The sequence below is a fragment of the Rhinolophus sinicus genome, linkage group LG02, assembly GCF_036562045.2.
Source record: "Rhinolophus sinicus isolate RSC01 linkage group LG02, ASM3656204v1, whole genome shotgun sequence".
Lineage (NCBI taxonomy): Eukaryota > Metazoa > Chordata > Mammalia > Chiroptera > Rhinolophidae > Rhinolophus > Rhinolophus sinicus.
The window spans coordinates 93,674,848-93,701,155 of record NC_133752.1 but is presented as its reverse complement, the minus strand read 5'-3'; the positions used below and the strand labels follow the sequence as shown (position 1 = coordinate 93,701,155).

The following is a 26,308-nucleotide window of genomic DNA, read 5'->3' as shown; positions in this document are numbered from 1 at the left end:
TGTCCTGGTAAATGTTTAACAACTGGCTCTCTGGGGGAACAAAAGGCTTGATTTGCAGTGTTTGCCATTTTCTGTGGTGAAAATACTCCCACCATGGTTAATTTCAAGCCACCAACCTGACATCACAGAACATGGAGTCAGGAAGAGGTACACAATAGCATACATTATATAGTGTTTTCCTTCACGATACAGCAGATGTAAGTAATGTCAAGAGCATAGATTACAGTTAAGTTCACGAACTTGCCACCATGCGCTTCCATTGGCAGCCCTGTACAAACAGCTCGGTAAGGTTTCATAACCTTGGTATATCCGTGTCTCACAGCTGTGTTCGTGTCGACGTGTGGCGGTGTCTTGCTGAGTGGCGTTCATTATTGTTGTTGCATGTTTTTATGTGCTGTCGTGAGAATGTCTGAGCTTGAATTAGAGCAACGAACAAACATTTAATTTCTTGTTAAACTTGGCAAGAGTGAAAGTGAAATCAGGGACATGTTAGTCCAAGTTTATGGGGATAAAGCCATGAAGAAAATGGCAGTATACAAGTGGATTAAACATTTTTCTGAGGGGACAGAACGCATCACTGATGAAGACAGGTCAGGGCAGCTGGTAACAAGCAGAATTGATGAAAACATTGCAAAAATTTGTTGAATTGAGCGTCAGAATGGTTGGCTGACTGTGAGAAGCATAGCAGACCAAGTAAACATCGATAGAAAAACAGTTAGGAAAATCTTAACTGAAAATCTTGGTATGAGAAAGGTGGGTGCAAAAATGGTCCTGAAGGAGCTCACTAATGAACAAAAAAGCAAAGGAGAGTCAAAGCCTGCTAAGACCTTTTGGAGAGGCAAGACGATGTTTTGGGCTGTGTTATCACTAATGATGAAACATGGGTGTACCAATACGACCCTGAAACAAAGCGTCAAAGTGCACAATGGAAGTCAGCCAATTCTCCATGACCGAAAATGTTCCATCAGTGCAAATCAAGAGTCAAAAACGATGTTGCTAACCTTTTTTGATATCAGACGGATTATTCACTATGAATTTGTACCAACTGGACAAACAGTTGACCACATTTACTATTTGGAAATGCTGAAAAGGCTGCATAAAAAAGTTAGATGAAAATGACCTGAACTTTTCGCCAGCGGTTCATGGCTCTTGCATCACGACAATGTACCATCTCATATGGAACTGTCTGTGAGGGAGTTTTTAGCCAGTAAACAAATAATGGTATTGGAACACCCTCCCTACTCACCTGATCTGGCCCCCAATGACTTCTTTCTTTACCTGAAGATAAAGGAAATATTGAAAGGAAGACATTTTGATGACATTCAGGACATCAAGGGTAATATGCAGATAGCTCTGATGGCCATTCCAGAAAAAGAGTTCCAAAATTGCTTTGAAGGGTGGACTAGGCACTGGCATCAGTGCATAGCTTCCCAGGGGGAGCACTTCAAAGGTGACTGGAGTGATATTCAGCAATGAGGTATGTAGCACTTTTTCTAGGATGAGTTTGTGAACTTAATTGTCAGACCTCGTATAATACAATATAGTAAAAGAACTAGGAAATGATGAGATTTGAGTATTTATCACCTTTACTTTGATTTAATTATAAGTAAGTTTATGTAATTAAATTTTTAAAAGTGACCGTATTTAACAGCTTGCTCACAAAATTCCCCCAGATTTAAAAATGAGACTCATGAGCCAGCATGAGCTAGCTCCAGCACACCACTGATGGGACAGAACTGTGTTAGATTTCTGTGTCCTATACTTACTAGCTGGGTGATAAGAGTGCCTACCTTACAGGTTGTTGGGAGGATTAAATGTGGTACTGAATACAAGTCCCTGGCACCACAGTAAATGCTCAATAAATGTAGGTTGTTGTTAGTGGTAGGTCTTTCATAGTAAAGGGACTGCAGTAAGGTTCTATGTGCAACTATGCTAGTTATTTTAAGTGAAATTAATTTAAGAATGAGCTGAAGGTTGGTAATAAGGGGCCATAAACTAAATTAGCATAACAATTTTTATTTTTTGTTTTTAGTAAAAGCAATATCTCTTTGAAATAAAAATTCCCCTTTTTCTCCGTGGCTTTTCCTGTGTCGCCTGAGTCTTCCCTCAGTTTTATTGGCAGGTTGGCTTCGTCTTTATTCTGTCTTCACAGAGCTATTGCAGTATTGATGCCAGAGTATCTTTGTAAATAAGCTTTTGATACAAGAAGCGTCTGTAGCTCTAAAATGAAGCTGGCAGGTTATTCAGAGTCCAAAAAAGAAACAATATAAACTGAATACAAAGGCTGCAGTAGGGGTCTTGGGGTTTGGGTAAGAGGAAAAATCAGTTATTTGAAAATTGAATTATAATAAGTAAGGTAATTAAAATCTAAATTACTTAATGTTAACCACTAAAATCTTTTCAGATATTTAATAAGTACCACCTCCTTAAATTGAACTTCACTGATTTAGAATCTGAAAATTCAGACAAAAAAAATCATTAAAGATTTTTTTTTAAAAGCAAAACATTCAAATTCCTTATCTGAACTTTCTGAATTTCATAAGTAAGGAAAATCTAGTCTAAAACTAGAATTCTTTAATGTGTAACTTTTACTTTAGCCCAGTAAATAGTTTTGTTGATTAGGAATGTTTATGATTTAAAGTCACAGAAAATTTCACCAACAATGGTTTAAATCAGTGGTTCCCAGTATTTTCCGTCTCAAGATTCCTATAAACTCTTAAAAATTACTGAGAAAAAACTTTTGCTTTATCTGTTGGTATTCACCATTTTAGCAATTAAAACTCTATATTTATAATATTTACATCTATGCAGTAGTTATAGTTAAGTTTTCTGTGCTTTACTTGATTAAATCTTATAAAAACGGCATTGAAAGTATAGATTATGTAATCAATCTTCATAGGAGAATTGTATCTGTGATTTGGTCCACTAAGAAGGAAGTGTAATTGTTATCTTAGTCCTGAAGTGCACTGGAAATGGAACTTTATTTTCCTATAACTATTTAATTTCTATTAAAGCCCACCTTCTGGTGGGGTGATGAAAACTTAATATAAGTGAATGAGGGGTTCCATCTCATCTTCACTGGGATTGTGGCTAAATTATTGGGGGATGTCTACTGCCAGGACCTTGGAGGAGGCTGTCAACTGTCAATCCCAGGCCCACACAGGTCACTGCTGAGATGTCTCTTGTTTTTGTGTCCATGGCCTTTTTGGTTCTAGTGGTTCTGTGTCCTGTCTCAGAGCGCACAGTAGGGCACAGAATGGGCTAGTCCTGTCCCCTGACGGGCTGCGCATGGCTCTTTCTGTCTGGACTTGAGGCTCTGAGCCTGGCCTAGGGGTGCACACGCCCTTCTGTTCTCTTTATTTCCCTCCCCTCTTCATCTGAGTGATATTCTCTTAAGGGCACTTTCTTTGTGTTGTTTTTCTTTCAAGGGCCACCCAGTGCAATCTCCTTAATAGTTTCAGGCATCAGGAAATACAAAAACAGGGACTCACTTTCCTCTTTCTTCCCTGTCATCCCCCACTGACTCTGTGAACTTTGAAAGGAGAGTGAGTGAGAGGTTGGGGAGATGGGAGGGGAATATTCTCCGGCCACGTAATCCTATGCCATTTCACCTCTGCCGGTTAACAGGGAGTATCCCACTTGTTGAGGTTCAGTGGGTCCTCAGATTTTTTTTATAGCCTCATTTATTCAGTTTTTGCTGGCTTTGCTTCTGTTAGTTCTGTGTTTTGTAAACTCTGGATTAGACCCATCCTGGGTCAGGACATTGATTTTGTGGGTCAAGACTAGCATTAATAAATAAATAAATAAATAAATAAATAAATAAATAAATAAATAAAAATAAAAAAAGTAATGCACTAGAACAAAGTAGAAAACATGAGAGGACATCACATAAAATAGGTGTAGGTATCATTTTGAAATTTCTGTTTTATATACGTGTGTGTGTGTCCCGGGCTGTGGGATAAGATGTGGCTCTAGTCAGAGTTTTAAAAACACCATTTTAGGTCATTCTCAGCTGCCACTGAATTTGGTATATTTTAAGTTTCGTTATCATGGAAAATCTATATTAATGTTTTTAAAAATAGGGTGCATAGGTTGCAAACTTGAGTCCGCTTGACTGAATGTCATTTTTTGTCCTCAGAGTTTGAAAGGTTACAAAACTAGTTTCCCTCAAAATTTCAAAGGCATAATTTAGCTGATGAAAAGATGGATGCTGTCATAACACCGTGGACAAACTTTTTCTCTCTGTCTCTCTCTCTCTCTCTCTGAATGCTTTCTGCAGATTTTCTTTAGTTTTAGGATTCTGAAGTCTCATTAGAATATGCTTGAGAGAGATTTCTTTTTGCTTATTCTGCTGGGCACTTAGTTTGCCCTTTAGAGCTGAAGATGTAAGTGGTTCTTTATTCCCTTCCTTGTTTTCGAACCTCCTATTAAATGCACTTGCTTACAGATTTCTTAACTTTTCTCTCTTATTGTCTATCTCTTTATCTTTTTGCTCTCCATATGGGAGGTATTTTTTCTTTTTCTCTCTAGTTTATTTTGAAGAAAACTAGTTTGCCTCTTAATCCCATTATGCTGTCGCCCCATTGGCTATTTTATTTCAACAACCACATATTTTTAAATTCACTTTTTAAATTTTACATAGAGTAAAATTCATTCTTTTTGGAGTGTGGGTCTATGAGTTTCTACAGATCCATGAGTATAGTCAAATGACCACCACCAAGATCAAAATACAGAACACTTGCATTGCTCCAGAAAGTTCTCTCCTGCTGCCCCTTTGTAGTCAGCTTTCTCTTCCACCCCAGCCCACATGAGCCACTAAATTCAATAAATGTATTTTTTATTCTTTAATTTTCTAGTAGCTCTTTGGTGTTTTTGATTCCCCCCCCCCCCAACAGTTTGTTCTTACGTAACTTGATGTAGCTTGATTATGTTGTAATACTCAGTATAGTATGATGTAATGTCCTCTTGACTGTTTTTCAGAGTGCTCATGCATGAATTATCTGTTTTCTCCAGAGTTTGCTGTGTTCTCTTGTGCACACACACACTCTCTCCCTGATTTCCACCTTTGCCATTTTCTTTCTTGCTATTGGATTTTCTTAAGCGGTAGGGGTTCATTGGCTGTCTCTCCATTTTTTGTGGATGAAGAGGAAGCTGACTAGTCTAAGTAGGTACCACGTTTCCCCGAAAATAACTTAGCTGGACGATCAGCTCTAATGCGTCTTTTGGAGCAAAAATTAATATAAGACCCAGTCTTATTTTACTATAATATAAGACTGGGCCTTTAATATGATATAATAATATAATATAATGTAATATAATATAACATAATGTAATATAATATAATTAATATAATATAATATTATACCAGGTCTTAAATTAATTTTTGCTCCAAAGGATGCATTAAAGCTGATTGTCCGGTTAGGTCTTATTTTCGAGGAAACACTGTAGGAGGTGCTTGGTTTGCCATTTGAGTCAACTGTATTGAAGCTATGTGAGTCAAGCATATTACAGCTATAATTTTGAAGGTTAGTCACTGTGTTCCTTTTCCAATATGGCCTTAGTTCCGACCTTCCACAAAGTGCTTCCTTTCTTCCTGCGCCGTTAACCTGTGATGGAAAAGGTTTAAAGCTTCACATCTTTCTCCTGATCCAAGTCACTGAACATAGCAGAAGTCGAATGACCTGTTGGGTTTTAGTTTAATTATATAATCAATAGTCAGGAAAAAAAAGTACATTTAAAGTAGAGTTGATCTATTTTGTGGTCAGGTGCTACTTTGCAGTCTCCAGGAAAGGACTGGGACTTTGCTTAGGGAGTTTCTTCGACGAGGCAAGCGGGCCTGGCAGGGAAGCTGCATACAGCAGTTAGTTCATTTTCTTTCACGTACCGATGTGAAAGGTACCAATTGTGGTATAATTTCCTCTGTTTTCCCTCAGTCTGCCTATTCTGCAAAAACACATTAAATGAATGGAATGGACACAATTTGGAACACAAATTGAAGTATGTTGAAGAAGTTCCCCCTCTCCGTAAGAATATTTCCCTGGTTGCGCAGTGCAGGCCCGTGGTTAGTTAGCATTTAGTTTCTTGAAATAGCCTGAAACATTAAGAAACAACTGATGTGCAAATTGTCAAATACGTCAAATAATCACATAAGTAGAATCTATAGATGGCAGAGAGATTTAGCCTGTGGTCCAGGATGTTTGTTGGTGGTTTCCCAGGGTGCTGTGTTGAGAAGAATGTTGGGTCTTTCTTGGACCATTAAGAAAGAATAGATGCCAGTAATGGTTATTCCCATTATTATTATTAGTATTCAGTATTAGTTTCCCACAATTTATTTGACTTGTCAGTCAGTCATAAATTCATCTGTAAAATAACATTTTTATGGAAAATATGCGGCCTAGTGTCATGTTACATTTTTAGTTTTGGCATAGGCCTTTTCTTAAAAATAGGATAATTTTATGCTTCCCCGCCTTCTTTAGGCTTTAAAATAATTATTTTTTATTGATACTGAGCATTTACTATAGGTACTATAGTTATTATTTTTTTAACAAAGAAATATGATGTGATCTTCCGTGTGTTTCTAATCTTCTGTTTTCTTACAGACTTTGTGTTTAATATTTTTCAGACTATAGTGATGCTTTAGCTACTTGAGTCCCTGCATGTGTTCCTCTTGACTGGCATCGCCAGTGACATTTGGTGTTCCTGGGCACAAATCACAGAGCTGCTCAGCCATGCGTACTTCCCTGTTTGTATATTCCCATGGTCAATATCGGCAACAGCGTAGGGAATAGTATCCACCAGCTTATAGTTTTCTTAAACAACATTTAGGGGGTGTGTGTGTGTGTGTGTGTGTGTGTGTGTGTGTGTATTAATTTCTCACCTTTGACACTGTACTTCAAAATCTAGGTGACATGTTCCAGCAGCCGATAAGCATTTCAGAGTGTGGTGGGTCAGGTTTACCATGTAATCCCTTTGATAATGCCCTCTTTTGTATATCACTATAGAAGTTACAATGGAGTCCTGCCGAGGAAGTAAATCAAAAGGTGCCAAGTCGCTTGACCCTTCTAGCCAGAAAGAGAATTTGGTAAATCGTTAGACAAGTTATTGACTGCCCTTCAGAGAGCGAGCATTTGTGTCGCTGTTTCCTTTCAGCCGGGGCTTGTATTTCATGTACGGGAGGCCTACATTATCATAATCCATTTTTCGCTTTTGTGTCATCTACCAGCAGCTCTCATAAGCCTCCTTTCTGAAGAGTGTTCCCCATTTACTTTCTCTCATTCGCTGTCTTTTTTTTCTTTAATCATCGAAACTGATGTTTTGCAACCAGCAGCATTGTATGTAAGCTGTTTATGGAGGTGCTACTGGAAGAAGATTGGTGGTAGAACTAAGCAGGAGATGATGGCTGTGGAAGGAAGTTCGTGAAAAACAGCACGTCAATGACGTAGTCAGATAGCGAAAGAAGCGTGTGAAACCCGAAGAGTATCATGAGGAGAATTATAATATGTCTTTGGCAGATGCTGAATAGTGTATTTGTTAGTGGTCCACTAACAAACTTTTACTTGAGGGGTTCTATTAGGTAGAAGAAAATGCCCAGATTGACCCCAACATGTAAAAAAGATACTACCTTAAAATTCCTCTACCTATTAAATGGTGATTCCCCTGGCAGCACTGCAACTGGAATATCAGTAGAAATAATGTAGAATTGTTCATTTACTCATGTTATCATCTGAATCTTAAAACATCTTATATGAACATTTCTTAATTTGTACAATTTTACACACCTGTAAAGGTAACCAAAGTAGGTTTATTTTTGCAAATTATTAATAATTATGACATTTCCTATTAATTAATAATTATGAAATTTTATTCAGGGGAAAAAACCTTCCATGTTTTCTCCTTCTCTCATATAACATGCAATTTTCCTTTATAGCTCTTAAACTAACAAAAAGGTCTTCCCAATAAAATGAATGTGAGTTTTAATATACTTTTGGGGAATGAAATAGAAAGGAAAACTAGGAACGTGAGTGCACACATGCTTGGCTCTTGGAGAACCAAGTGAAGAAATCCCAGTGGTTGGCTTTTGGGTGTTCAGCCCTCTGAGATGTGGGTTCCAGGTGGGACAGAAAATGGTAGGAGAACCTCTCTGGTGTGTGGCAAAGTGTGCTCAGGCAGCAAAAGCATTTACAAAGGAAAGTGTGTTTTTATTTTTGCTGTGGCAGCTTGGAGCTGGCTTTAGTTCAGATTTTTCTAGGCATTGGATAAGGTCTTAAACAAATCTGTTAACATTTGAGTTTTGGGGGGAACACAGCGCAGTATACAAGGTGTGATCAAAAGATACGGTGAATGTTTAAATTAAAAAAAATTATTACAGTAAAAGACACATTGTCATTAATCCCCCTCAAAATACTCTCCCTCGCTTCAAACACACTTATCCCATTGTTCTTGCCACTTTCTGAAGCAGTTCTGGAAGTCCTCCTTCATGAGTGTCTTTAGTTGCACTGTCGTGGCTGCTTCGATGTTCTGAATCAATTCAAAACATTACCTTTCGTGGTCATTTTTAGTTTGAGGAAGAGCCAGAAGTCTCACAGTGCCAGATCTGGTGAATAAGGTGGATGAGGACACACCATAATGTTTCCATTTGACAGAAATTGCAGTACTCAAAGCGATGTGTGACACAGAGCCTTTCCGCTGTGATAAAAACTACAGTGAATGCTGATGCCGAGTGCCATCCAACAGAAAGGCAGGGACCTTCAATACAGGAAGTAGTGCATCAAACATTAGTGACCGTTTGTGACAAGTTTCAACTTGTTTGGTGCAATCAGTTGGGTGTGAGCTACGGTTGAGAGAAGGTGTGTTTTAAAGTGTGCCATAAATCATGGATCACAAACAATACATTAACATGAAATGGGCAAATTGTTTCATCCTCCAGCATGAGAGTGCTCCGTGTCACACATCACTTCTGGTACGGCAATTTCTGTCAAACAAAAACATTACGTTGTGTCCTCATCCACCTTATTCACTGGGCCTGGCACCGTGCGACTTTTGGCTCTTCCCCAAAGTCAAAATGATTCAAGACATTGAGGCAGCCATGACAGCACAATTAAAGACACTCACGAAAGAGGACTTCCAGAACTGCTTCAGAAAGTGGCAAGAATGATGGGATAAGTGTGTTCAAAGTGAAAGGGGGGTTAATGGCAATGTGTCTTTTACTGTAATAATTTTTTTAAATTTAAACATTCACCGTATGTTTTGATCACACCTCATAGATGTAAATGTACCTGTTCATATTTCTGTCTGAAGCTGCTCCATCTCCCCTTCCCCTGAGTCCCCTATCCTTTCACGGGTAGATACGGTTTAGTCCAGTCTTCATAGCCAGGCCTGGATTATGTGTCCTCAAGCTGTGCTTGTTCCTGTTGTACTCTTGCCATTAGAAACCCTTCTGTGCAGAACACTGGGTTCCCTGGGCCCCTTCATCTCAACACTTTTTCTTACTGAAGATCATTTGTAGTGTTACTGGTTGTTTCTCATATTTAGCATGTGATAGTCGATCCCAGTCTGGGTCACTTAACATTTTATTTGTTTACCATTAATTCCATTTTGTATTTTAGTGTGTACTTTTGGAATTATTTTCCTTTTTGCTGAAGTGCATTCTTTATAAGTGGCTTTATAGAGGATCCGGAGGTGGTAATTTCTCTCAGGGTCTGTATTTAAAAATGTTTTGTTTTTCATTCTTTAAGATAATTTTGAATAGTATGAAACAATCATCGTTGCTACAAAATGCAGTTGTTCAGATTTGGGAGAAATACTTAAAATTGTATTTAAACCTGTCAACTTCTCACCATCTAATGCAGTTATGATCTTGGCCCTTGGATAAAATTACTTTCTTGGTTAAATCAGAGCAAGAAAGTAGTGGTCGAGGGCACAGTTATCGGGCTCTCAGTTACAGAAAGGCACAGCTGAAAAGCCAGTTTAATAATGTGAGGTCAGAACTTCTGCCTTCTAAATGCTCGTAAGAGATCAATTTGCATTTTCCTAAAAAGTAGATAATATACCGTGTTTCCCCCCAAATAAGACCTGACCGGAAAATAAGCCCTAGCATGGTTTTTCAGGATGACATCCCCTGAACATAAGCCCTAATGGGTCTCTTGGAGCAAAAATTAATATAAGACCCGGTCTTATTTTCATGGAAACACTTATTAAAAATGTTAATATGCTTCTTTAATGAATGATATGCTTTTAGGCACAAAGGGGCCTATGTTGGGGTCCCCAGCACCATCCCCAGTTTGGATGATTCTCTAGGAGGTCTCACAGGACTCAGCATGAAGTCAGTCATACTCATGGCCTGTGATCTGTTACATCAAAAAGATACAGAGCCAAATTGTCAAAGGGAAAAGATGCATGGTGCGAAGTCTAGAGGACTTCAGGAGCAAGCTTCCAGAGTCCTGTCCCAGAAGAGTCACACAGAATGCACTTGAGTCCCCCAGCATTGAGCTATGACAACATGCGTCAAATGTTGCCAACCAACAAAGCTTGTTAGAAACTCAGTTCCCAGGGTTTTTATTAGGGGCTGTACAGAGAGGCACCTTCTGCCTGGCAGGTACCCAAATTCCAAACTCCCAGAAGGAAAGCACGTATTCAGCATAAACCATATTGTTCATACAAACAGCTTTGGCACAGTGAGCCACTCTTACCAGTTAATGGTGGTGGGAACCCTCCCCAAATCCAGGTTCTTGGATATCAGCCAAGGGCCAACCTTATAAACTAGCCCTTTAAATATAGCATTCAGGTCTGCTGCATGAACCCTTTTCTGGACAGGAAATATAATAACACATCCTTTTGATTCCTAAATTCTCTCAAATTTTCTAGTTTGAGTGGAATTATCACAGTAGTCAAGGTAAACAAAAACTTGAGAGGAAGTGCTCTTGAGAGTGAAGACTCAGACAGGAGTCATTGACCCACAGTGTGGAAAAGGATCGGGGGAGATGGTGGGCTGTTTTACTTTGTCAGGAGATGAGAATGAAGACCAAGATTAGAGATTGGCTAGAAGGAACTAGCAGTCTTAAAATTAGCAGCCTCCTCTAATGTTAGAGATTCACATCTATTATTTAGGCTCACTCAACCTCAGCACTGTTGATGTCTTTCTGGGGGCTGTCCTATGTATTTTGGGATGTTGAGCAGCACCCCTGGCCTCTCACCAGTAGATGTGCATAGCACCTGCCTCCCCACCACCTCCCCCAGTTGTGGCAACCAAAAATGGCTCCAGACGTTGCCTATTGCCAAATGTCCTCCAGGAAAGGTGGTTGAGAACCACACTATTAACACAGGATTTATAATAAATAAATTCATAAAGATCTTAGTTTTATATGTTTAAGTGGTTTACTAAAATCTCACATTTACAGTAGTTTCCATTTATAAAGCTCTTTAGTGTGCTTCTAGCAACAACCTCATGAGAGAGCCAGGAGTATTTTATCCTCGTTATAAAGAGGAAGGCAGTGAGACACTAAGATTAACTCACTTTGCAATAGAGCAATGAGAAAGTTGTAGTAGTAATAGTAATAATAATATTGTTATTAATAATAGATTTTTTATTGAGTGCCGACTATGAGCCCGACATTGTTTGAAATGCTTTACAAGTGTTAATTTTAGAACAAGCCTAAGAAGTGCTGTCATTATGTTGATATTACAGATGAGGAAATTGAGGCCAGAGAGGTTAAGAAACCAGCTAATAGGTGTAAGAGCCAGGCTGAACCCAGCTGATCTGGCCCCAGTGCTGTCATGACCACTGGGCTCTGGATAAAAAGAAAGAGGTCTTGGATTCTCACTCTTGTCCAGCAGTGTTCTTTCTCATTACTGTCTCTGTGGAGGTTGCCACTTGCTTATACTGATGTCTTCACTCTAACCAGCTGTGGACTACTGATTTGCATATAACTTCTATATTCTTATTAACTGAATCTCACAGAGTTAAAAAAAAATTGGAAGTTTTCTTTCTAGGACTTAAGCTGTTTCAGATGTCGTCTTCTGTTATTATCTTGATTCTTCCTCAGTTTATTTTGAATATAGCATTTCGTGGCAATCTGGATTGGTCGCAGCTGTCAGCCTAGTCTCGATACGTATATTTCATCCAGTTTCTGCATACTTCAGCGGAGAGAGTTCTATTTGTGATGCTTAAACATTTCGCGGCATTCTTCAGATCTGTCCACCAGTTCCCAATGTGGTATATGTCATATTCCCACAATTACAATTATATTTTCCAGGAAATTTGTTTGTGGTCCAATTCATTCACCCCTTCTTTTGTATGTTTTAAAAATATTTTCCCTGGTTCTCTTTGAACATCCATTTCTCTTGCCCCTGTGCCTTCTGGCCGATGTTCTTTAAAGAATGAGAAATGTCCGCAGCCCTGCATGGGGAAGAAATCTTATCTCCTTAAGATTTCTATTCAAGATATTTATTTTAGGAAGACCTCAACAACCATTTAAATACAATACTTGGAAAGAGCTAGAATGAACTATATAGTACCATCAGTTAATTTTAAAAGGATTTGCTTCTCTGTTTCGATGATCCCAGAGGGGCTACTGGCCCCTCAGTTTATTTCTGCCTCTCACTTTCTTTTGCGGGTGGGGTGGTGGGTGAGTGGGAGTTGAGACCGTGACTTTAGAGCAGAGTATTGTTGGATTAGTTAGACAGAAATTACTACATGGACATGATAGTGAAAAATCCGAGATTTTCAGATATCATGTTTGGCAAAATTAGGTTTCGCCAGATATTGTAATTATTTCAGCTAATGCAGTGTGTGCTGCCATTTTTGTAATTACACTTACTTCTGAGTCTTATATTTCTGATTCATGAGACTGTTCCACTCTCTGTTGGCTGTTAGGCATTTTTTCCCCAAAACCTTATTCTCTTGAATTTTGCTAGCTCTGAAAGTAATTTGGATCTCCAAAGCCTTTCCTCCAAAACCTCCAAAGGTTTTCATCTATTATTGTACTTATGATCCCTAGTAGATTCAGATATGAATTCCTTCATTCCCTCAGCATTTACTATTTTGGTTATTGATACTAAATTGATCTTGATCTAGATAAAAATTTTGAATAATTTCTTCCTGTTATGCCTCTAGAGAAGTTATGTTATACATAGATGAACCCACTATTACAAAATCATTAAATTTTAGAATTAAAAAGGATATTGGAAAAAGTGCAAAGCATTGTCATCTGTTTATCGTGCTCAATAAAATTGCATAGCATGTTAATCAGTTTCTGCTTTGGCCAGCAGGACAGCAGAGTATGTCTTTTAAAACACAGCAGAAGATTTTTAATTTTTTTTCCAGCATAACCCTTGTTCCTAACTAGAACTTAGTATGAGATGACAATATTAAACATAAAAGTGGTGTATTGTTTATATGCATGCATTTTATAAGTTCAAATCCATCACCTTTTCTCATTGTAAAGTTAAACGGTGAGAACAATTAGATTATTTTTCATGAAATGATACTTCAAAATGATAGGTACAGTGGCAAGTGAAGTTTCCTTAGAAAAATAGAGTTATTTTTGCCTGATAGGGAGTAAATTCATGCACTCATCGAGAAGCGGTTACAAATTATACCTCCCCCCAGTTCACTTTTCCATCTCTGTTTAAAGATTAAACAGAGTTTTTAATTAAACATAAACGGCAGGAAAAGGTTGTCCCCCCGAAGCCTGCCCCCCTAGACTGAGTTAACCTGCAATTTAGTACACTAGGGTTTCAATGGGCTCAACTTTCTGTAACACATTTGAGAGTAGATTTTTATGGCAGTGTTTAAAGCAGTTAAAAGCATAAGTAAAAATTTTAAATTAAACATCATGGACCCCCTGAAAATCTCTGGGAAACTTTATTTTACAGAATGTATTTCGAAAACACAAGTGCTGCTATTATTTCAGCTTGAAAGTAGAGCCGTATGTAGTTGCTGCATTTTAAAGTCCAGTAACGTTCAACTTGCCAAGACTGACTTGTAAATATTACAAGTTGTAAAACACTGAAGTTGTCTGTCCAGCTTCATGTGTCGGGAGTGCAGTTTGGAAGTAGCCAAGGTTTGGCTGACACAAAGTTGTGACTTGAGGATAAGGAGAGGGACAGACCTGGGCACCTGCAGTTTCCTCACTTGAATCAGGAACAATAGTTGTTCCCAACACTTGAAGCAAACGTGGCTATCTCGTTTCCCAGTCTGGGTTAGAAGGGGGAAGCCAGAGGAAGACTGAAAGCCAGAGGGCTGTGTGCGAGAAATGATCTCTTGCCAGCCACGGCTATAAAAGTGTAATGATCACACATTTGCGGGGTCGGTAGGCCATCTGAGCCCTTGTAAACTTTGAAAGCTCTACTGCTTTATATCATGATCTGATAATATCTATTAAGATGACCCAAAGGAATCATGATAAAATTTAAATTAGATTTGTATACACTCTGAGAAGGCAGGAAAATTATGTAAAGGTTTTTCAAGGATGTTAATTAAAATGCATCTAAGGTTTTAACTTCAGTTATCGGGAAACGTTACTTATGTGGGACATTTAATTCCTGAAGAATGCTGGAAAAATGAGGCATTCATACATGTTTTTCTACCACGAATTTGACTCCACAGGCAGGGCTACAAAATATGTGTAATCCTTACTTCAGAATGCTAGTGCACTTTTGGTAGGTTGTTCAGAGTTTATTTGCATTGACAAATGATTATTCCATCAGCCTTCTCATAGGAAGCTGCTGAGAAGAACCTTCTACAGGGACAGTAAAGTTTGGAACAGTGAGGCATAGAGGACTTCTGGGAAAGCACAGGAAGACACACAGGGTAGACGTCACTAAGGAAAGGGGACAGGGAGGGCTGAGTTCCACAGCTTTTGTGGTGATAGAGTCACAGCAGCTAGAGCTATCCCCTCACTGCCAGCTGGTGGTGGGGAGGAGGCAGCCGTGAGTCAGTGTTTGTGACCTCACCCACACATGGCAGTAAAAGCCCTCCCTTCACCACCAGGCGGGCCTGTGTGTTTGCATGTGTGCGCCCATATAAGATAGAACACAGTGAAGCTTTACTATAGCCTGACCTGTGCTCTTAGGCTTTGGCTGATTGCTATCTCCCCCTCCCTCTCTTATCTTCCTTCCCTCCCTCCTTCCCTCTTTTCTTTTCACAAATATTTATTGAAGTCATACTACGGGCCAGACACTGATAGGTGCTGAGTGTGCTCTGACAAAGGACAGCACAGCATGTTCTTGCTGCCACAGAACTTTCCTCGTGTTGTGAGACAGAGACATGTCAACAGGAACATACAGATGGATGTGATAAGGATTATAATGGGAAGGGAAGTACATTCCAGGGTACATTTGAGAGACCAGGAAGGCTTCCTGAAGAAAGTGACATCTAAGGCAAGACCTAAGAGATAAAGAGGGTAAGTCAGAGAAGTGGGGTGAGAAGAAGGATGAGTGTTTCAGGCCAGGAGAACAGCATGTGAGGGAAGGGGTGGGAAAGAGAAGGGTGAACTCCATGGCCAGAGCATGGAGTGTGAGTGAGAAGTCTGCAGAGGGCTGATCCTGGGGAAAGATAGGACGCTGGACTTCGTTCTTAGATCAATGGGATTTTACTGAGATGAAGGGTTTTACTCAGAGGAATATGGTGGTCAGATTGACATTTTAGGATGTTTGTTTTGGCAATTCAGATTGAAAGGGCAAGACTGGCAAGTGTGGTAGTTACCTGAGAGGGTAAATGTGGTCTCTAATGAAAAAAAAATGCAGTGGAGAGAAGTAAATGTAATTGACCCATATTTAGGAGACAGAATTGATAGATTTGGTGACTGATTGGTTGGATCTGTGAGGTGTCAAGATTACTCCCAGATTTCTGGCTTGGACAATTGGGCACTAATAAATGAAAGAGAGAATACGGGGGAAGAGACTTATCTTAGGGGTGGGGTGGCATGCTGGACAGTTGAGTTTCAGACAGGTTGATTTTGTGGTGGGTATGGGATACACACAAGTGGAAATGCCAACGGATCTGAAGTTCAGGAGAGAACACTGGGCTAGAGGTACAGACTTGGGATTTATTAGCATTTATAGAGTGGTTGCCCAAAGCTGTGTGAATGAATGAGATCAACTGGGAAGAGCCCATAGGAGACAGAGAAGGGACAGCTAGATGGGGAGAAGCCAGGTCAGGAGTGTGTGGTGACACAGAAATCAAGAAAGGACATTTCACGATGGAGGGGAAGCCATACAAGAAGACCAAAAGATGTCTGTTGGATGTGTCCGCAAGAATTCATTATAACTTTGACCTGGGAAACTTCTGGAAACAGAAGCTAGAGGCCAAAATGCATAGAGTTGAGAAGTTGGGGAGGAGATGATCAGGGACAGTGAGTTTAGGCCTCTTTTTAAGGAAGTTTTGCAGAAGGAGAGAATAGATTCTAGCCACCACATGCTGGACTGGAGTGTGGGAAAAAGGGAGGGACAGAAAACGATAGGAGAGCCCTGAGTATGCTTGGGTGCTGATGGGAAGTACCTAAGAGACTAGAGAAGCTGAGGTTGAAATTTGGGGAGATAGGGGGAATACTTGGGTGATAGAGGGTCATAAGAATGGAGGGGGGTGGGATCCAGAATAATGATGGAGAGATGACCTTAGCTAAGGAGAGACACCTCTTTCCATTGTGACAGAAGAGAATGATAAGATACTTGGTGTGAAAGCATTGTTTTGTATTACAGTTTTTTAATTTTGTTCTTTAAAAAAATTTCTCCACAGACACTACCCAAAGCAGTCCTTCACTACCGTGGCAGATACACCTGAAAATCTTCGCCTGAAGCAGCAAAGTGAATTGCAGAGTCAGGTAATTTCTAGAAGGCCTATTTTTGTTACATTGGTACTGAATGTTATTCACAAGGCTGCTCTTCTGAGCTTCTGTGATCATACTGTTCATGCTGGGTCACCAGCCAGTGCGGAGACTGAAAGCAGGCCTGGGTGGGCATTCCGGGTGAAACTGCCCAACATCTGCTGTATTCCTCGTCTCAGAGCATCCCAGTGTTCTTGGTTCTGTTATTCACATGGGACTAGGGCAAGAAAACGAGTTCTGGTCAGAGTAAGTGTTTCCCAACAATATTGATTTATTTGGTCCTAAATGTTTAGAAACATTTTATAAATAGCTTTCCCACACCGCATATGTAGGGGAAAAAAGAGGTGTTAACTTGACCCAGTTGCAGTGAATGTGGGGCTAACACCCTGTCTGTGTATCTCACACCAGCCACTAGCTTTGTTTTCATCCTGTCACTTTATTCATATTTCTTTCATATGTCAGACTGACAGCATGAACAAAGATTAGAACACCACATTTGGCTCCCAGTCAACCATTTTGGATAGGAACCTGCCTTCAATATGGTGAAACACATTGGTTAAGACCAGGGATTTGAATGGCAGTTTTTTTCCCCCCCAGGGACACCCAACTTCTTCCTAAGAAACCTAGGGTGCTCCCTTTTAGAGACGTTATCTTGCCTCAGGTCTTGCCAGCCATGGGGTAAAAGGATGCTGAGTAACTACATTGGTCAGTGCATACCTCATTTTATTGCACTTTGCTTTATTGCTTTCTCAGATACTGTGGTTTTTTTAAAATTAATTGAAGATACAACCCTCCACCGCAAAAAGATTATGATTCACTAAAGGCTCAGGTGATGGTTAACATTTTTTAGCAATAAAGTATTTTTTAATTAAGGTGTGTACATTTTTTTTAGACATAATGCTGTTGCACACTTAATAGATTACAGTATAGTGTAAACATAACTTTTGTATGCACTGGGAAAGAAAAAATTGTGTGCGACTTGCTTTATTGCTTTATTTGCTTTAGTGCTGTGGTCTGGAACCGAACCCGAGATATCTCCGAGGTAGGTAGGTCTGTAGTGTAGAAACGACACTACAGTGTGTTCCAGTGTAGAAAGACACTGAGGAGGGGGAGGGAAGGTTGGGTCCTGGTCCTCCTGCTGCTGTCATTGCTGGGGACCTTGGGCCAGCCACTCTGATTGTGCTCCTGTAAAGTGAGACAGTCTATCTTATCTTGTCTACTTGTCTTGAGGGTGAGTGCAAGTGTCAAATAGTTACGTAGGTGTGAAAGCGGTTTGAAAAGTTAGAAAAAGATATGACTGTAGAGACTTCTCCTCCCCCTCTACCTCCTCTCCCTCCCCCCACCCCTCCCTTCCCCTCTGCAGCTCCCTTCCCTCCCCTCCCCTCCCGCCTCCCCCTTTTCCTCTTCCCCCTGCAAGTCCTTCCTATACAAAGGGGAGAACAGCAGAATGTGTGAAGGAACGAGATGTCTAGCTAATACTCTTTGAGAACATCAGGCTGTAGCGATTCTTAATGAGAGTAGTTAGGTCTCAGTTGCACCAGACCTAATAATTATTTCCTTGCAGGTTTATCTGATTACAGGGGAGATGGTAGTTCCCGCCCCCCTCTTTCTGGGGGGGACTTTGGAGTACTTCTCAGTCCATTTAATTAGAGGAAATATAACTCAAAGTAGAGGTGACTGTTGGTTAACGGTGCAGTGAAGACTTGGTTGGCAGTTAGTTTTTGGTGTGTGAAAAATGCTAATTTTTGTGCGCTAAGCCATTAGTTCAAAAAATTGAGTGCTGGCCAAAGAGACGCACTGTTGCGGAGCCAGCACGAACACCCTTTGCTCATTCACACCGTGGAGGGTGCCAGGCCTTGGCTCCAGTCTGTGCAGATCCAATATGCCTTTCTTCTCATCAAGTTAGGATTAATTAGATAATTCTGCAGAAGTACTTCGAGTGCACTGGAAAACAGAACTAAATCAAGCCACCGAATATTTGTTTCCTGCCTATTCCATGTCCTTGTTCTGTGCAAAAGAATTTATAATTAGTTAATCCTCCCTTCAAAGAGCTCGCAGGGTGTCTGAGGAAAGAAGACTAATACACACCCTCAGAGCGACTGTGTTTAATTGATAGTAAAGAGTCAGAAAGGGAGGGATGGGTGTGGGCTGGACTGGTTCGTGCCTTGTGCTGGATGGAGGGAGGGTTTGAATGGAGCCTGGAAAGTTGAGAAAGGATCTGATGTAAACCCTCGTCTCCTTTCTTGGGAAGGCACACCTCTCCCTTGGGGTTCAGTTAATGGTTATAGGTGCCATCAGCTTGGCCCAGGAATATAAGCATTTATTGTTTTCTTACCACGTGCCTGATTCTAGAATGCAAAGAAAAATGGAGCTGACTGTTTTACGAAAGACTGATTTTATTCTCCCCTCATACAGCAAGCTGCAAGTTTCAGAGGCAGCACACACAAATAGTGACAGGCTGGTGGAACAAGAATGAATAGCGGTATGCACAAAGCGCTGTGGGGTCTCCAAGCAGCGGTCAGGTTAAGACATCAGATTATCTTCAAGATTTTGCTCAAATGTCATCTCCTCTACATAGGAAATGTAGGACTTTATCAGGAGGGCAGTGTGGGGAAATTCAATTCAAGAAACATGCACTGACTTGTGTGGGGCAATAGGTGGGGTCATGTAAAGGCATCATTGTCACCATCAATCTTGCTGTATTCAGGGCACATAACTTTAAGTGTATTATTTCATTTAATCTCAAACAGCCCTACACAGGTATTTATTATTATCCCTATTTAGATGAAGCCTTTAGGGAGTATCGATTACTTGCCCTTACAAGCTTAGTAAGGAGTTGAACCTGGAATAGAACCTAGGTCTGTGAGCCCCCAGTGTCCGTACTCTGAAGCAGTATTCTGGTTTCTTTGCTTAGAGAACACCTAGAAAAGGAGATCTGTAAGCAAAAAATTGCAGTACAACGTGATGGTAGAAGTTTGCAAAAAGTGCAAAAGTCACACACAGAAAGAAGTCCTCTTCTCCTCTCCGTTGTTATTATCATCATTATTATTATTTTTATTATTAATTTACCTTTTCTGGGTGAGAGATGGAAATGCTTTTATAAGAGCATTTCTGTTTTTTTGCAAAGGCATGGAAAGATATCTATCCTAATGGTAATATTCATTAATGGCAACCGATTTAATTTTAACATATTAAATGATTTGTTTCTGTGGCAGAGCATTTTCTTAGAGTTTTGATATCAAGATTCTGAATAGCTCAACGGTTTTGGTGGGAAATTTACTATTAATATTTTATTTACTTGTTTTGATAATTTGTGGTGCTAAATGAGTCAAATCTGTTCCTAACTCCAAGTTTTGACATTCTGAAATCCTTTAGAATTGTTTGGTCAAAGCTAATTCTTTTCTTTCAGTTCATTAGCTTCCCAAATGAGCCAAAATGAAGAAAAAACCAAAATTAATTTTTAGTCCAACCCAGAAAGTTATTTATAGTTACATGTTATCTTTTCTTCTCTCTCTCTTTCTTTTTGAGAGCATTATAAACACTGCCAGCATATTTTTGCCTAAGCGTTAGATCCTCTCAAGCTTTTTTTGGATCTATATTAGGTGCCAGATTGTCATAATAAAATGATACGAAATATTGGAGAATAAGCAAGCAAACCACGAGTTAGCTTTTCAGAACTGGAGATAGGCAGTGGCTTATAGGCATTATTCAGCTTGCAAACAACTGGTGGGTATGGATTTGGCCAGCCACTGACTGCCCTGGAACTTGGTGGTTGAGAGAAAAAGAGAGAGGGAGGGTCGGAGGGAGGGAGGGAGGGAGGGAGGGAGGGAGGGAAAGAGGGAGGGGGGGTTAGAGAGAGAGAGAGAGAGAGAGAGAGAGAGGAAGCACTTCCATAGTCACTAGCTAGCTCCATTTCATCACACATCCCAGGATGAACTGCTTCAAAGAAATAACATAAATGGTGGTTAGGCGCCCCCACTGGCCCGCAGTAGCCCATTCAACAAGGGAGCAAAAGGAAAACTTCACTTCTAGTGGTATTAATATCATTATACTTCACCTGGAGGGCATCAAGCTTTTATTGCTTACCTTCGGACAGACATAATACCATTTTTATCTAGGAGAGCGAGCCCTGAGTTCCAAAGCTCTGCCTTACTAACTAAACTTCTAGAACACGAACGCTTTGTAAATTGGAGAATCCCTAAACTTCAAAAACTTAGCAAGATGAAAAGCCCCTTAGGAGAGAAATTTTCTTAACTTATTTTAATATTATGTTGTAGCAAGATTTTTTTTTTTTCCACACTGTGTAGCCTACTTTTATTGGAAGAAAAGGCACAGATGCTTTGAATACTTAGGATCGCGGTCTGCAGACTTCTTAAAGCTGTGGAAATGGTTCTTCAAATGGAGTTTGGAGTGGAAGCCCCCCTAGAAAAGAGAGCAAAGTGGGGCTGTGGTGGCTTCACAGGGGTCAAACCCCTGCCCTGTCTGTGTTTGCCTGGCTTCTCCGCATGCCCCCATCCCCAGTGCCTTGGGTGACTACGTTAGGAAACCCTGGGCCTCTACAGGGCAGAGTTCTGGAAACTACTGCTCCAAAGGAAGACCAAGTGTTAGCCACTTACTACTTTGTTGTTTATGGGATTGGCTGAGCTGCTTGCAGTCATGCTGAAAATAATAGAGATTTTGGCCTCACTGTGTTCCTGAGTGGAGTGTGTGTACTTTATGAGTGCCGATAAGATGAAAGATGGAAAATGATTATGGATAGAATACAAATCATTCTGGAACCTTTGAGTCTTCATTTTATAATCCATGTTGATTCTTTTTTAATCTCCCACATTTCCGTGGAGCATAAAAGACATGTCTCATAGGGAATATAATACAGGATAGTAGGAAGGGTGAGAAGGAAACTGTTCTTGTTTTTTTTAATGGAGAACATAGTTAAACATTTTTGTGGGAGAGATGAAGACACACATTAAGTAGTAAACGTCTGGAAGTTCAAGGAGGCAGTGAAGTGGTACAGTCTCTTTCTCTGGCTCACCTTTGGCACCTTTCTGTACCACCTTATTCTGTGTTCCATTTCAGGAGGGTTTTTCTCTCCAGTACCTGTCACCTAACCATCTAGTAAGGTGTTAAATAATTACCTAGAGCAACACCCTTCTCAGGTGGCAGTTGCTTTTTAATTGAGTGTCATCGAAGACTGACTTCCTTCAAAGCAGCGAATCCCTGACTGTGGAACTTCAGTTACTGTCCCACGATGATTGGAGAGCTACTTTGGATAGCAGCCTCTGTCTGATTCAAATCCCATTCCAAAGGCCTGCACACTATTATGAATTTGACCTAAATTTCATTTGCCACCGGGCACCAATCACATGCCAAATTCTGTGCTAGATGTTGGAGATGCTGTAGTTAGCAAACCCAGATAAAGCCCTCACTCTCGGGGGATTTATGGCCTAGTGGAGAGAGGATGATAATAACACATTAACAAAAGGAGGTAAAATTGCAGCTGTGACAAGAGCTGCAGAGAGAGCTGTGTGTGTTTTAATTATGTTTCAAAACATTTTCAGGGAGTTGGAGGCCTGAGTACTTTCCTGTAGACAGATACATATGGGATCTCAGAGTGGTCGACTGCATCCTGCCCAGCTGTGAATCCCATTTCTAAATGCATATATATATATTTTCCATTTCCTGGTCTTAGCTGACTCTTTGCTCTTCGCTGGTTCTTCTTCCCATCCCTTATCTCATCTGACAACCTCAGACTTCCAAACAGGAAGACTGTCTCTCCAGATAGTTTTTGTTGGTAATTCTTGTATTCCGCTGATCTTGGACAAGAAGCCTTTCATACTTGCCTTTTAATTTTCCATTTTCTTTGAACCTCATTTTGGCAGCTTTATAGTTCCCATCTTTTGATTTTTCACCATTTGATGCTGTATTCTGATCCTATGGTGACGCTTCTTACTTCCCACAATAAGCGCTTTCTCATGCATTTAAAGGTAAAAGTTCACAGGGAGAAGCTTCAGCATGTTTCTTTTCAAGGTTGTGAGGCAGTGAAAATGATGAGAGATTATGTTTCACATATCGGAAGGGCTGAATGTGAATAAGAACTTCAAAGGAGAAATATTAATTCACTTGATGTGGCACGTTTCTTTCAGGGAACATAACATGCTGTGCAGATGTTAACTCTAACCCTCACAATTTCCCATAAGTCAGATTGTTTTTCTATTTTACTTCTGGATAAAATGATGCAAGAGACAAAAATGCCGGTAGTGACAGATAGGAAAATAACCAAGATGTTTTGATTTGCTGTGTCATGACGGGGTTTTAGAGCCTTTCATCACAGGGCCCTGGTCTTCTCCTCACCCTCCTGAAATGACCCATATTCTTTCCATCTGTTCTCAGAGTTCTAGCATCGTGGTCCTTTGGTGCCCTCCTGGCGCACCCTGCGTCCCTCTCCATCATTCCCACAGCTCATGGAGGAGAGTGTACATGCTGTCCTTGGCAGGCAGGCTGCAGACTATCTGTTCTTACTCTGTGGGCCAGAATCCTATTACTGGTCCTTGAATTAGGCACTAAATTTAGTTTCTCTCACTTCCGTGTGTTAGGGACTAGTAAGGTATAGCAGAGCAGCTATAGGAAATAAAGAAGATTTGCTTGTTCATTTATTTTTGTATCTCAATCCATTGTAAGTAAATTGCTAACCTTTGATGTTAATTTGAATATCCAGCCTATCAATTTTGTGGCTCTGGGGTCATGAATATAAGAGCTGCGATGAGGAGAATATTTTTAAAATATTAAATCAATGTTTTTCATTGTTCTCTGTTGTAAATCATGTTCTACCATACCATCTCACACCATGCGTCCAGAGGAAGAAGAGTGAACCCCACTTTGGGAGGGAAGGAATATGGTCCTATGTGGCGGGGATGCCTATCCCCCAGTCTGGCCATGGTAGTTTGCAGAAGAAGGCTGAACACTCTGAGACTGAAGTGTGATTTCTCCTCTCTCTTCTGGTGGAAGTCTCCAAGAGGGAAGATGGGGAGCTTTAGATAGGTGGAGAGAGAAGCAGAAAAGACCACCTGCAAGATATACTCTGAACTCCCTCCCACCTCAACCGTGAGCCAGCGGCCTCTACAGCATGGCAGGCAGGCGAGAACCTGAGTTCCATTTCCGAGTATCTTAGTCTGTCATGTGGCATGGAAAGTGACGGAAGTTCCAGTGGTGCTTTCTGGAGAGTTAGCATGGGGCAGGCCCACTGTAGGAGCAGAGTCTCTGTAGCCAGGGTGGGGGTGGGGATTGCACAGGAAGTGAGTAGTGCTAGGACCTCAGGAGAAGCAGGAGGGGCAGTTGAGACCACCAGGCTCTTTCTGAGCCGAGGGAGACTATACCTTGAGGTCACCAGCTACCACCTTCAGCATCAGACCCCAGCAGGGCACCCAGTGACCAAGAAGACAAGGAGGTGCCACTGAGGCCAAAGGAGTTAGAGGAGAGAATGAGGGCAGGTGGGTGTGAGTCTGAGACTTTCCTCTTCGTTCACTCTGAGGTCACCAAAGTCCTCCCTGCTCACAGGCGCTTAGATATCACCTTGGAGAAGAGCCAGGAAGCAGGAGGAAATCTGAATTTACCCAAGTTGATTGTTTAAGTCATTGAATAGGGTCAGGTTAGTGGATGGGACTAAGTTTAGTTTCTCTCACTTCAGTGTGATAGAGACTAGTAAGGTATCACAGAGCAGCTACAGGAAATGAAGAAGATATGCTTGTTCATTTATTTTTGTATTTCAATGCATTGTAAGTAAATTGCTAACCTTTTATTTTATTTGGTAAAATACAGCACCAGACCAGCCATCAGAAGCTCTGGGTTCTAGTCCTGCCTCTGCCACTAAGTGTGACTTTGGGCAGCACTGGCATTTCCAGGGCATAAGATCATGGGTTGTACTAAGTGATCCCTAAAATTCCTTCTGGTTGTAATGATCTTGATTGTAGCACAGAAACGTTCTGCAATCACATCTCAAGCTCGCAATGAAAGAATTTGAAGAAAAGGAACCAAAATAATAATCAGACATGCCATTTCATTTGAGTATTCTCTAGATTAGTCTCAGCTTTTGGCTGAAGTTCAAAATTAGGAGATCACATAGGTCTGAGGAAGTTGATGGGCAAATCAGTTTTACATTCAGAGCTATGTCTAGTTTTGCACTACACTTGTTTAAAAATAACAGAGGACAAAAGAAGACAAAAATAGCTACAGTTGTAATATACTTTCACTGACAGCAACTAGTTTTGTCTTTAGTGCTATCTATTTTTCAAATTTCCTGTGTAGAATAACTATACATTAGTATACTTTTAGAGAATGTCTTAGTTATTTTCATTCACTTCCATTATGTTTTTTTATTTAAAAACTTCTTCTTGAATGTCTTTGATTATGTGGTAGCTTCTGGACTTTAAAAGTTGGTCTCTTCTCTGTGCAGTAGTACTGTTTGTTCTTTACCACCTGTTTCCCTTTCTAGAAACAATTTGTTTTGCTGAGGCCCATACCTTGAGTTGGTTCAATGGACCCAAGAAGTCGCTCAGGATAAAACATGATATTACCGTGTTTTGCCATGTATATGCACACTTTTTTACCCAGATTTGTGAGGGAAAAATAAGGATGTGCATTATCCATGGGTAGTACTAATTCCGTATCTACATATAAATGTTTTTAATTCTTTTATTTATGCTTATGAGTTAAAAGTGTAACTCTAGAAATCAATAATGATATCCACATGCAAAATAATACCCTGGAATACAATACTCGGTTTTGTTGAACTTACGACAAACTTACTTGCAACAAAGGCAATTTCGGCCAACTATTGAATGGAATGAAATGAAGAGCGACGTATTGTTGTCCACAGAGTGAGTGACTCTGACTTGATAAGACAGGTGATGCCGACTCGATCACCACAGGGTGAGCAGGGCGACATTGCTCTTTGTACACTTTAGGCGGGAGTTAGCAACCTAGCTGATATTTTTATAAAAGTTATTGGAAAATCCCTTGGAAAATTTTGAAACGGCTTTCGTACACTGCAAGCTTTAAGCTAACAATTATTAAGTATGCTAAAGAGCATGGTGACAGAGCTGCTGAGAGACACTTGGGACCTCCTCCCACAGAGAGTGTCATCAGATGGTGGAGCAACAGGAAGAAATGCTTCTTTAGATGCCAAGACAGAAGAGGGAAAGTGGCCAGAAGTGGAGCAGGAGGTGAAGGCCTGGATTCTGGAGCAGTGTCGAACTGGGATCTCTGTGTCGACCAGGATGATACAAGAAAAGGGTAAGAGGATTGCACGAGAAAAAAACATTGATGATTTCTCAGGGACACCTAAATAGTGCTTTAATTTTATGAAGAGAGAAGGTTTGAGTATGAGGACACGAACGAAACTTGCCCCAAAACTTCCAGCGGCCTATGAGAAGCAAGTTTTGGAATTTCATTCTTATGTTATCAATCTTCGAAAGACAACTTTGAGCTGT

The 26,308-nt window shown here is 40.4% G+C and overlaps 1 protein-coding gene across 2 annotated transcripts in view; it reads left to right on the top strand.

Annotated features, from left to right (window-relative positions):
- NEBL (nebulette) overlaps positions 1 to 26,308 on the top strand; it is a 341,852-nt gene that overhangs the window by 107,338 nt on the left and 208,206 nt on the right. For both annotated transcript variants that reach the window (XM_019755983.2, XM_074324858.1), the window contains exon 3: positions 16,736 to 16,820. In XM_019755983.2, the coding sequence (XP_019611542.1) occupies positions 16,736 to 16,820 (85 nt within the window). The remainder of the gene's footprint in view (positions 1 to 16,735; positions 16,821 to 26,308) is intronic.